This window comes from Oncorhynchus mykiss, chromosome 18 (genome assembly GCF_057628025.1).
Source record: "Oncorhynchus mykiss isolate SJ-2025 chromosome 18, ASM5762802v1, whole genome shotgun sequence".
NCBI classification, from domain to species: Eukaryota; Metazoa; Chordata; class Actinopteri; order Salmoniformes; family Salmonidae; genus Oncorhynchus; species Oncorhynchus mykiss.
The window spans coordinates 53043106-53055204 of record NC_143039.1 but is presented as its reverse complement, the minus strand read 5'-3'; the positions used below and the strand labels follow the sequence as shown (position 1 = coordinate 53055204).

Below are 12099 nucleotides of genomic sequence, written 5' to 3'. Positions count from 1 at the left end.
AGGCATTCCAACACAGAGCCCATGGCGTTCCATTAATAGACCTGTTTATTGACTGTCGGCTTGAGCAGGTGCTGCTGTGGAGGCTGCTGCTGCTGCTGGGACTGCGGCTGGGGCTGCTTGGTGTTCTTAGTTGGGGTGTCTGTGGTCTGAGGCTGCTTTGTGCTCTTAGTCGGGGTGTCTGTGGTCTCTCCGTTCCCCCCTTGTGGCGCCCCCTGGCCGTCCCTGGCAGAGCTCGACTGGTGCGGGAGCCCAGGGGCTGGGCTGTCAGACTGTTTGACGGACAACTGCTGCTGTTGTTGCTGTTGCGAGGGCTGCCTGCCGCCAAAGCTGGAGTCGGGCGACTGGAGAAGGAGGTTCCTGCTCTGAGGGCGGGCCTTGGGAGGGGTGGAGGTGGCCCCGGGGCTGATGGACAGCTGGGATTTGAGGCGCTGTGGGGGAGGCGGTGCTACGGAGCCATGACGGACAGGGTACACGGTGGAGGGGGGAGTGGCCAAGGAGGTGGGAGTGCCCGTGCCTGTGGCCGTCTGAGGGGTCATGCCCATAAGAATCTGCTGCTGAAGATTCTCCTGAGAGAGAGAGGGTGGGCGGGAAAAGGAAGAGAGGGAGAAAGAGGGAGGGGGGGCAGGAAATATTTAGAAAAAGAAGATACAGTATTTGAGATCAAATACTATAGGAGAGGGAGAGAGAGGGAGAGAGTGTAAGAGGAGAGACAAGGAAGGAGATGAAGAATGGTTGTGAAGTCAATTTAATTGGACAACTCCTTTTAATTGGACAATCCCTTTTAATTGGACAATCCCTGTCTAACTTGTTTTCAAGCATCTACAGTAGTCATACAAACAATAGGCAGATACAGTACATTTCACTATCAATGCTTCTAAAATGTGACTGCTGGGTGAATTCATATTGTCAATTTATTTTGAAATGATATGAAATATCTATTTAAATCTATGATGGGGTTTATCAATGCAACAGACCGCAACAACAGTCTGCAACAGCCTGATTGCTAAATGTAATGTCTACGAGTGTTACATGCACTGTGTGGTGTATGTTTAGTATGAAGGGATGTATTCTTGCTAACATGCACTTAGGCTCTGCCAATGTCATCTTAAATGCTGCACCCGGAATGAATAAAGTTGAATTTAATTGAAATTGATTTCGTGATATTTTCCTGGAATACCGACCTGTACTTGCAGCGAAAGCTGGCGCCGGGTGTATTCAGCGTTCTGGTTTTGCCGCGTGTAGTCGTCACTGTAGCTGTGCGAGTGGACAACACTGGGCTGCACCAGACTGCTCTGTGGCCGCAGGGCTGAAAGGTCCTCGCTACGCGAGAAGCCGCCGTGGCCAAATGCCCGCACGTAGCCCTGTTGGTGGTGGGCATTGTCAAGCTCTGGGGCCAACAAGAGTGGAGGGGGAGGTGGCTGGGCCTGAGGACGACTGTGGGGCTGACCCCGAGGGCTGCCGGCAGCCAGATGGAAGAGGGGATTCTGGAAGGAGAGGGGGAAGTGCATGGCGGCTGCCGCATGTTGCTGCTGCTGGGAGAGAGAGTCAGTGGGACCCCCCATGTGGTGAAGGGGTCCCCCCATCTGGCTTAGCCTCAAGCCGGAGCTCCCAGAGCCACCGGCGGACATATGGCCTCCCATGCGAAGCGGGCCGCCCAGGTTCCCGAAACTGTGGCCCAAGCCTGCTATGGAGGCCTGGGAGGAGTTGAGCATATCGCCCACTGAATGGAGGTTGGAGATGCTATTCATGCGTGAGTCCTGCAGGTCCATCATGGACACGCTTTTGTTCACACTGAGGACCTAGGAGAGAGACAGAACATAACCTGTCAACTGGAATAACCTATTACGATGTCACTTATAACAATGTTCACTACTTAGTTATTCGGGAAATTCATAACTACATTTTGAGGTATACTACAAGTTGTAATATACACTGAGTATACCAAACATTAGGAACATCTTCCTAATTTTGAGTTGCACCCTCCCCTCCCCCCTTTTGCCTTCAGAAGAGCTTCAATCCGTCGGGGTATGGACTTCCACAGGGTAAGCCTTCCACAGGGATGTCGGCCCATGTTGACGCCAATGCTTCCCACAGTTGTGTCAAGTTGGCTGGATGTCTTTTGGGTGGTTGACCATTCTTGATACACACGGAAAACTGTTCAGCATAAAAAGCCAAGCAGCATTGCAGTTCTTGACACAAACCGATGCACCTGGCACCTATTACTATACCCTGTTAAAAGGCACTTACATTTTTTGCCTTGCCCATTCACCCTCTGAATGGCAGATATACACAATCCACACCTGAATTGTCTCAAGGCTTAAAGATCCTTCTTTAACCTGTCGCCTCCCCTTCATCTACACTGATTAAAGTCGATTTAACAAGTGACATCAATAAGGGATTATAGCTTTCACCTGGATTCACCTGGTCAGTTTATGTCATGGAAAGAGCAGGTGTTCTTAATGTTTTGTATACTCAGTGTATGTGTCCAACTCAAAGTTTTTGTTGGTCAATTCACTGATGTCTGCTAGTGGCGATAAATCGATGCATCAAAGTTTACCTTTGGGTCTGGGTCAGTGATATCAGAACTGCTGGTGCAGTATGCAGGGCTGGACCGAGCCAAGGGGGGACGGGTCACGTAGAAAACATCCTTTGAGCCGTGGGGGTCTCGTTCTGCAAAGCTTCCCATGCTTACATGAGACGAGAGGACACCACCCCCAGATAATCCCGCGGTTGGGGAGGGGAGACGGGAGATGTCTATTGAGCTGGAGATGATCATCATCATTATCTATCATCACTGCCATTGTCAGGGGCTGTATTTTAAAGCTATACTACAGTATATATTGTAGGGGACCCTCAAGGCTCACACCTTACCCCTCTTTGCATCAACATTATATGTTTACAAAGACTACAAACGACAACCAAAAGCATCAACAATGAAATTGTACCACCCTAGCTGTTGGATTATATTAAAGGTGAAACAAGGCATTTATAACTTATGCTCTTCAATAATCAATGCATATTAATTGAAATGACTATTGAACCTGAAGAAATCTTACACAGATGGTGCGTTTAAGCCCGGAGCAGTTACCTGTTCAGGTCCCGCATCATGAGGCTCTGGAAATCGGATGATACCAGGCGATTGAAGGAGGGCCGTGTGATGAGCCTGTCCTGCTGCCTGTCTGGCTGGTGGCTGGCCTGCCGGTGGAGCTGGGGGTTCCTCAAAGCTACACTGATGTCATTCAGCAGACGTGGCAAGGGACCAAGCTTCAGAATAGCGTCCTGGGAGACAAGGCGGAAATGAAAAGATGTGACTTTTTATCCCAAATTCTGTCCTTTCTCCCAAAGACTGCACTCATTCACTTCCATTAATGGATTCAAAAGGAAAATACTGTTTTAAGAAATTGTTGGAACCTCTATTTAGCGCAGGGCTGTTCATTTCCGGTCCTGGAGTGCCAAAACACTTCTGGTTTTCATTCTTTCCTTCTAAACAGGGACTGATTCAAACCTGGGATACGAGATGAGTGAAATTAACTACCAGTTAAAAACAGAAACGAGAAGTGTTTTGGCCCTTCAAAACCGGACTTGAACAGCTTTGATCACGCCCATGCCTCAGTGCTTATAAATGAGTGGGGAGGAGGGCATAAGTGTACATTTCTGGAGAAAGGACAAGGAATTGGGATACAGGGATCATGGAGAGAATTTGGCTACATCTCAATAGTCTAAAGTGGCTTCTTTTCCTGTCATTCATCTACACTGAGGTGAAGGAGCTGAGCAGGTGAAAGCAGATGTCAACCATGTCAACCATATTGTTATCACCTGAACAGTGCACATGGAGGAAGGGAGACGAAGAGAGGAAGCCACTGGAGACTATTGAGATGCAGCCACGGGCTCAATTAAAACAAACGTGTTCAGTCGCTCACTCCACTCATTGATTACATGGGGAAACCCTAGAGTTGGAGGTGTCCAATATTTCAGTTGAGGTGTAGATTTTGCAGAAGTTGTGTCATTTTACCCTATTGTTATGAATGGTGATCTCAGACAATAAAAAGTGATTTTCCCTTCCCCCTCGTTCACTCCCCTTTCAGTTTCACTTAAGTGATATTTTGCCAGTCCTCCAAAACATTTGCATGCTCCCTTATAAAATGGATTTTGTCATTTTAAAGTGAACAGAGTGGAGGGAGCCAAAATAGAAATGGAATTCAGCCAAGTGAACAGCGGGAGTGGAGGGAGTGAAAATACAAATGGATTTTAGCCAAGAGGTGGTGAGAGAAGAGGTGTAAAGGGGTGGGGGAGAATAGCTAGTAGCAGGCGGTATATCAGCAGAATAAAAGTGTATTACAGCTGTATTACAGTCACTTTAGGTTTATTGTTACACTTCAAAGACACAAATGCAAACGTAGCAAATAGAAAAAGTGACTTTTGTACGATAAAAGGCATGTCTAATGCCTTGCTTTCTCACTAACACGCTCCGCCTCATGCGGACAGTGTTGCGGGCAGCATTGACAACAGCAGGAGTGTGATCAGTCGTGGCTCAAGCCGTGAAGAAAAATGTGGCAGGTGTAGCATTGCTGTTACCTTGCTCAGCTGGAGATGGCAAAATATTCAGCAACTCTTGGAGGACAATGGAATTTGTCCTCAAAAACACGTATTATCCAAACGAATGCATTTAGGATGGGATATCTCAAGGAAGGGTACAGTATACGCAAAAACATGTTGGTTTTAATAAGAAATAAGTATTTTTAACTTCCTTTGTCCTCCAAGATTTGCTTTTCGGTTAATGAAAAGTGAGGGAGCGACAGACAGTATGTTCTTCATGGGTGATGACTAACCTTACCTGAGACCTAAAGACTATGACCAGGCTTTAGATTCTGCGGGTTTACGCATGTGTGTGGTGTTCCGAAGACCAGGGTTTGAACCTAGACGGTCACAGACAATTCCGCCCAAATGCTTGAAGAGTCTGGTGGACCAACATCAAACTTGGCCTTTGTTAGGCAATTATACAGAAAGATTGGGAGAAACTTAGGCATGGGCTTAATAGGCTAAATCTACCAGCCAATCATCTCCCACAACACCTTCCCCCTAACACTACACCGTAGGTGTCTTGTGCCTGGTCCTGCCTCCATTTGGAGCCACGCCTCATCGTCGAGTGATTTGCTCAAATTAAATGACAAATACTTTACTCAGTAAGGTCACTCCCATAGAATTCTATGGTCACTCCCAAAAAGGCCAACTTTGAATCGTTGATGTCCCAGGCTTATATGCACAACAGCCTGGAGAGGTTACATTCCCCATTACCTTGCTCAGTTGGGCCATGACTTCCCACAGCAGGCTGTGGAGCACTGACAGCTCCCTGCCCAGGTCGATGTAGCCCTCGAAGCCCCCGGCATTGCTCCCCGTGTCCATGTTGGAGATCTCGTACAGGAACTGCTGCATGGAGCCCCACTCCATCTCCAAAAACTCATTCATGAAACACATGTGGTCCTCTTTGCCACTAAACCTGAGGGCAGAAGAGACAGCAGCGTGGGGGGAGCATAGAGAGAGTGGGGGGGAAAGAGAGAAAGAAGTTCCCACAGACAGTGAAAGATTGAGGGAGAAAGGGACAAGATACATAGTATGGTGAAGTACAGAGGAATAGTGATAAGGGCGTACGGAGAGAAAACAAGAGAGGGGAGACAGACAGTGTGAGAATGCAAAGAATGAAAGAGCAGGTGAGGAAGATGGAAGGATACAGTATAAAAAACAGGCGATGGTGAGGGGGAGAATTGAATTATTCGTACTGTAACCTTGTCTGCAATGTGCCAAGAACATCGCTAAAAGAAATAGTTTCTGTGCACACAGACTTCTCCACCCTCTGAACATTTGTGCCATTGAAACCTTTTACGGTCACTTTTGTGCACAATCATCTTGTTTGTGGACAATCATGTTGGATGAATTCTTCATTCACTGTCACCAAAGGAAAAGCTTATTTCAGAATAGTTTACTTCATGCTGACTGATATAATGTATTATGATACAGTTATAACGCATAGTAAGACTTAAGCAAGTCTTAAGCATGTATGACCCAATAATTAATGGATTGGTTCCTGGAAGAGGAACTGGCTGAGGACATAGATAATGACTTAACAAGGCTTGGTTGGTAGTGGACATACTGGATAATTTTGGGAAAGGCAGGTTAATTGTTAGAGGACAGGTGAGGGGAGGCTAAATGTGAGGGAAGGCTAAAAGAAAGGTCATGCACAAAAAAAAGGGAAGGCTACATAGGAGGGAAGGTGGTGACTGACTTGGAGAAGCTGGCCAGGTTCTGCACCACCTTGGCGATGAGGGTGAGTGTGCGGGAGGTCCGCTCTCCGGGGTACTCCTGGGTGAGGTTGAAGAGAGAGGGCGACATGATGGCGGGACACAGGAAGCGTAGGAAGAGGGAGGAGCTGATGAGGCGGTCTGCGATGTCCTCCCTTCCCCGCTCGGCACACCGGACCCTCCAGGAGGCAAATACGTCCTTCAGCTCCCGCGGAAACACACTAGAATAGAAGGGTAGGACAGAAGGATAGAATAGTACTCCATTTTTCGTTGCAAACTTTTTTTTGGGGGGGGGTGGGGAACAAACAGCCCATCATACTAGAAAGGACACTGTGTTACTGACACATTTGTACAATGGCGTAGTCATGTGGAAGAAATTCTGACCAATGAGAGTTGACAATCTTGCAGAGTGCCAGCTCGCAGCACATGCGAAGATTGGCTTGGTGGTCGGCCAGGACAGACGGTGGAGTACGCATGGGATCCACTTCACAATTCTCCTCTGACTCGTATAAAGCTCGAATGAACTCCCCTGTCAACGAGACAACCGTTCATTAATCCTCATCAGTATCTTCTTCTTCATCATCATCACCATCATAGTCTTCTCATCAACATCATTGTCACTCATCATTTCAAATTTTTTAGCAAAGCTCGCTCAGCGGGCACTCCAGGCAGGCTAAAGCAAACGCTAAAAGTATTTGAATGATTTCAAATAGTATTTGAACCCAGGTCTGGATTTGGTCATTTTACACGGGTATTGGTATAAAATAAAATCATTTGCAGTTTTACCTATGGCATCCTTGAGGTACCGGTGCCCTATCAATTTGAGGTACTCCTCTATGGCTTTAGTAGCAAGGGTGTTCTCTCGAAAGATCAGATGCTCTCGTTCCATGAATCTATCCACCTCGCACATCGCCATGTCTGACAGGAAGTCCTGAAAAAGAACATGCTCCTCAAACAAACAACACAAACACATTGTACAACAGACACAGGGGCCAGGAACGATGCTACAGGCCTCATTTACAATAACCTCAGAAAGAGGTTACTCTCCAACAGGAGTGCTTGGCCACCCCTGCTTTAGTGCCTTCCTTCCTACCTTCGCCTTGCCCGTGCTCTGGAGAATGTGCACCAGCGCGAACGCCACCTCCTCTTTGCTTTTGACACTGAGCAGAGGCTCCAGCACGGCACACAGCGTACGGTAGTTATTGGTGATGTACTCAGCGAACTCCTTGTACAACTCCATGGGCAGGATACTCATGGTCTGGTAGCGGGACTTGAGGCGGATTGAGGCATTGATGACCTTGCCACCGCCTACACCGCCACCCTTAGCCAAAGCACTGGGCTGGATCACCGGATACCACTGCTCCACAAACTGCCTGCCTGTGATGCTCGATATGGGGATAGTGACCAGGCCGAGGTACGTGCTCTTCTCCTAGGTTAGAGAACAGAACGGAGAATAGAATAGAAGTAACTATTTGAGTAACTCTGCAAACACAAAAGATACACAAGGAAAAATACAACCGCCATAGACAGACACACACCTTGCGTCGCTTTTTGTCTGTCTCCTTGTAAAGGTGCAGGCGTAGGCTACGAATGGCAGGCAAGTTGTTGAACTCAAAGTGCTCGCCCCAGAAGACAGTGTCCGTGCGGGGCTTGCTGGTGGTGCGAGCATACAGCATGTCATCCAGACACAGCTCACAATAGTACCGCTTCTTAGGAGGAAGGTCCCTGGCCTCAATGATCCACAGCTTAAGCACATTGTCCACCCTTCGACTATTGTCCTAAAATGGGAGCATTGGAGAGAGAGGTGAAGACTGCTGAAACTAATGGAGATGAAAGGCATTTTGAGTGTGGACTGCAAGCAGGCTCCTTGTTCCTCTCTATTTTTTTCACCTTGTTGGGCTTGACAGCTCTCTGTAGATTCTCAATCCATTTGTCTCTCTCTGCAGCCGAGCGGCAGGCAAAGCATTTTGTCCCTGAAATGGTGGTCACCTACAGTCAAACAGACACAGAAGTGAATTCATCAATGATATAGTTTGTTGCTTGTTAGTGTGTAACAGTTGATCAATTACTATCACCATGACACATCAACTTGGAAGACTGAGCTGTAATAACTGTTTTAGATGTAATATTAGGAGAGATACTACACACTATTCTTCTCCCAGAAGGGCACTCACCTCAAAGCAATACTCCTGGCCCAATATGCTGGAGTGGACAGGTTTGATGACAGCATCTTCATCCAGCGTGAGGTCCAGAGCCTCCGCTGCACTGCTAGGGGAAAGCAGGGACTCATGAGAGTGGGACTCCTTGAAGCTCTGCATTAGACGGGTCCTTGAGAGAGAAAGACAGAGAGAGAGAGAGAGAGAGAGAGAGAGAGAGAGAGAGAGAGAGAGAGTGTGAGAGAGAGAGAGAGAGAGAGAGAGAGAGAGAGAGAGAGAGAGAGAGAGGTTAAGACACACTGTGGTCCCATTACAATGTTAAGGGAAACAGTGCAATGAAACAAGCACTACTAAACATAAAATCTGGTACCAGGTAGGGTTAAAAATGGTGTTCAATTCTTGCAATAAGTACCCAAAAGTAACCACTGTTAACATAAACTGTACATATTGGAAAACACCAGGTAAATACACAAAAAAAGGAGTGTAAAATAAATATTTATAGAGTGTATAACAGGAAACACAAGTGTACGTCACACATCCAATCGTTTGGGAAAGCGTTACCTACCTCTCCTGATCAGCACTACGGAAACGGGGTAGAATCATGTGGCGGAAGCTGCTGGTTCGATCCAGCTTGGGCTGGCTCTTTGCCCTTTTGATGGAGCCCTTCAACTTTCGACTGAGGAAGCTCTGTTGGGGACAAGAGTGGAGACCATTACACAGGTGGCGATGTCCATTTCATAAAAAAAAAATGTAATTTAGCAGAAGCTCTTGTAATTCGCTCCAGACCGACTTACAATCAGTGCATTAAACCCTTCTTTCAAAATAGGCGCTATCTGCAAAATCAGTGTTAGCATGAATCCATGTTATTGGTGGTGGTGATGGTTGTGGTACAGATGGAGGTTGAGGAGAGGAACCCACTTTTCAAGTGTTTGTGTTTTGCTTCCTTCAGATGACCACTGGAGGAGCCTATTGGGCTACAGATGAAGCAACAATGGCTAATTCAATAATGTTCTTTCAGTGGGCTATGCGAATTCAGCCACTAAGATGGATGGTGTAAGCCTATTTGAAGACTTGAAAACTCAACTGGCATGAGGTTGAACTGGTGAAATGTACAGGTGTATTCCATACTGCTATAATGTACTTTTAATTTGGAATCGGTAAATTAGTAGCATTACAGTTAGCCTACCATCTATTACTAGCCTCCTGAGTGGCGCAGCAGTCTAAGGCACTGCATTGCAAGGCTAGAGGCGTCACTACAGACCCTGGTTTGTTCCCAGGCTGTGTCACAACCGGCAGTGATCGGGAGTCCCATAGGGCGGTGCACATTTGGCACAGCATGGTCCTGGTTAGGGGTGTGTTTAGCCTGGGGGGGTAGACCGTCATTGTAAATAAGAATTTGTTCTTAAACTGACTTGCCTAGTTAAATAAAGGTTAAATAAAAAATGAAAGCATGACTATTATCAATTCTGCTCTGAACAAAAGAGAACAGGGTAATGAGGGAGAATAATGATAGAGAGCAGGAAGTGAAGCTAATAGTGGGTAGCACTTTACTGTATGGCCCAGAATAAGTGGAAATGACACGATAATAATGGAAAGAGGTAATATAGCATTTTCGAGTACTTACTTGTTGTCTGAAGGGTTGTTGGGGGGCAGTGGGAGGGATTTCCATGCTTGGCTGTCTCGCAGTGGCAATGCTCTTCCTGCGAGCGCGAGCGTGCTCTGTGAGAGAGAGAGTAAATCTCAGTAAGACAAAAACAATGGTGTTCCAAAAAAGGTCCAGTTGCCAGGACCACGAATACAAATTCCATCTAGACACCGTTGCCCTAGAGCACACAAAAAAACGATACATACCTCGGCCTAAACATCAGCGCCACAGGTAACTTCCACAAAGATGTGAACGATCTGAGAGACAAGGCAAGAAGGGCCTTCTATGCCATCAAAAGGAACATACAGCTTAAGTGAGAAGTTTACATACATTTAAATACATTTCAACTCAGTTTTTCACAATTCCTGACATTTAATCATAGTAAAAATTATAGTCTGAGGTCAGTTAGGATCACCATTTTATTTGAAGAATGTGAAATACCAGAATAATAGCAGAGAAGGATTTATTTCAGCTTTATTTCTTTCATCACATTGCCAGTGGGTCAGAAGTTTACATACACTCAATTAGTATTTGGTAGCATTGCCTTTACATTGTTTAACTTGGGTCAAACGTTTCCAGTAGCCTTCCACAACCTTCCCACAATAAGTTGGGTGAATTCTGGCCCATTCCTCCTGACAGAGCTGGTGTAACTGAGTCAGGTTTGTAGTTCTCCTTGCTCGCATACACTTGTTCAGTTCTGCCCACTAATTTTCAATTGGATTGCGGTCAGGGCTTTGTGATGGCCACTCCAATACCTTGACTTTGTTGTCCTTAAGCCATTTTGCCACAACTTTGGAAGTATGCTTGGGGTCATCGTCCATTTGGAAGACCCATTTGCGACCAAGCTTTGAAGTCCTGACTGATGTCTTGAGATGTTTCTTCAATATATCCACATAATTTTACTTCCTCAAAATGCCAGCTATTTTGTGAAGTGCACCAGTCCCTCCTGCAGCAAAGCACCCCAACAAAATGATGCTGCCACCATGGTTGGGATAGTGTTCTTCAGCTTGCAAGCCTCCCACTTTTTCCTCAAAACATAACGATGCTCATTATGGCCAAACAGTTCTATTTTTGTTTCATAAGACCAGAGGACATTTCTCCAAAAAGTCCGATCTTTGTCCCCATGTGCAGTTGCAAACTGTAGTCTGGCTTTTTTTATGGCTGTTTTGGAGCAGTGGCTTCCTAATTGCTGAGCAGCCTTTCAGGTTATGTCGATATAGGACTTGTTTTACTGTGGATATAAATACTTTTGTACCCGTTTCCTCCAGCATCTCCACAAGGTCCTTTGCTGTTGTTCTGGGATTGATTTGCACTTTTCGCACCAAGGTACGTTCATCTCTAGGAGATAGAATGCATCTCCTTCCTGAACGGTATGACGGCTGCGTGGTTCCATGGTGTTTATACTTGCGTACTATTGTTTGTACAGATGAACGTGGTACCTTCAAGTGTGTGGAAATTACTCCCAAGGATGAACCAGACTTGTGGAGGTCTACAATTTATTTTCTGAGATCTTGGCTGATTTCTTTTGATTTTCCAATGATGTCAAGCAAAGAGGAGTTTGAAGGTAGGCCTTGAAATACATCCACAGGTATACCTTCACTTGACTAAAATAATGTAAATTAGCCTACCAGAAGCTTCTAAAGCCCTGACATCATTTTCTGGAATTTTCCCAGCTGTTTAAAGGCACAGTCAACTTAGTGTATGTAAACTTCTGACCCATTGGAATTGTGATACAGTGAGTTATAAGTGAAATCATTTGTCTGTAAACAATTTTTTTGAAAAATGACTTGTGTCATGCACAAAGTTGATGTCCGAACCGACTTGCCAAAACTATAGTTTGTTAACAAGAAATGTGTGGAGTGGCTGAAAAACAAGTTTTAATAACTCCAACCTAAGTGTATGTAAACTTCCGACTTCAACTGTATGTAAAATTCGACATTCCAATTAGGATCTGGCTTAAAATACTTGAGTCAGTTATAGAACCCATTGCCCTTCATGGTTG

At 45.9% G+C, this 12099-nt stretch overlaps 1 protein-coding gene across 9 annotated transcripts in view; it reads right to left on the bottom strand.

Moving 5' to 3' along the window:
• LOC110496359 (ras/Rap GTPase-activating protein SynGAP) overlaps positions 1-12099 on the bottom strand; it is a 71689-nt gene that overhangs the window by 15555 nt on the left and 44035 nt on the right. For 7 of the 9 annotated variants that reach the window (XM_036952924.2, XM_036952926.2, XM_036952927.2 and 4 more), the window contains exons 2-15: positions 10077-10171; positions 9018-9139; positions 8471-8624; positions 8187-8285; positions 7835-8074; positions 7390-7725; positions 7083-7227; positions 6681-6825; positions 6281-6517; positions 5296-5497; positions 3089-3279; positions 2558-2762; positions 1182-1799; positions 42-566 (exon numbers count right to left, since the gene is read on the bottom strand). In XM_036952924.2, coding sequence (XP_036808819.2) covers positions 42-566; positions 1182-1799; positions 2558-2762; positions 3089-3279; positions 5296-5497; positions 6281-6517; positions 6681-6825; positions 7083-7227; positions 7390-7725; positions 7835-8074; positions 8187-8285; positions 8471-8624; positions 9018-9139; positions 10077-10171 — 3314 coding nt within the window. Of the gene's footprint in view, positions 1-41; positions 668-1181; positions 1800-2557; positions 2763-3088; positions 3280-5295; positions 5498-6280; positions 6518-6680; positions 6826-7082; positions 7228-7389; positions 7726-7834; positions 8075-8186; positions 8286-8470; positions 8625-9017; positions 9140-10076; positions 10172-12099 lie in introns of all 9 variants that reach the window. The other 2 variants (XR_016488539.1, XR_016488540.1) reach the window with 1 other exon arrangement.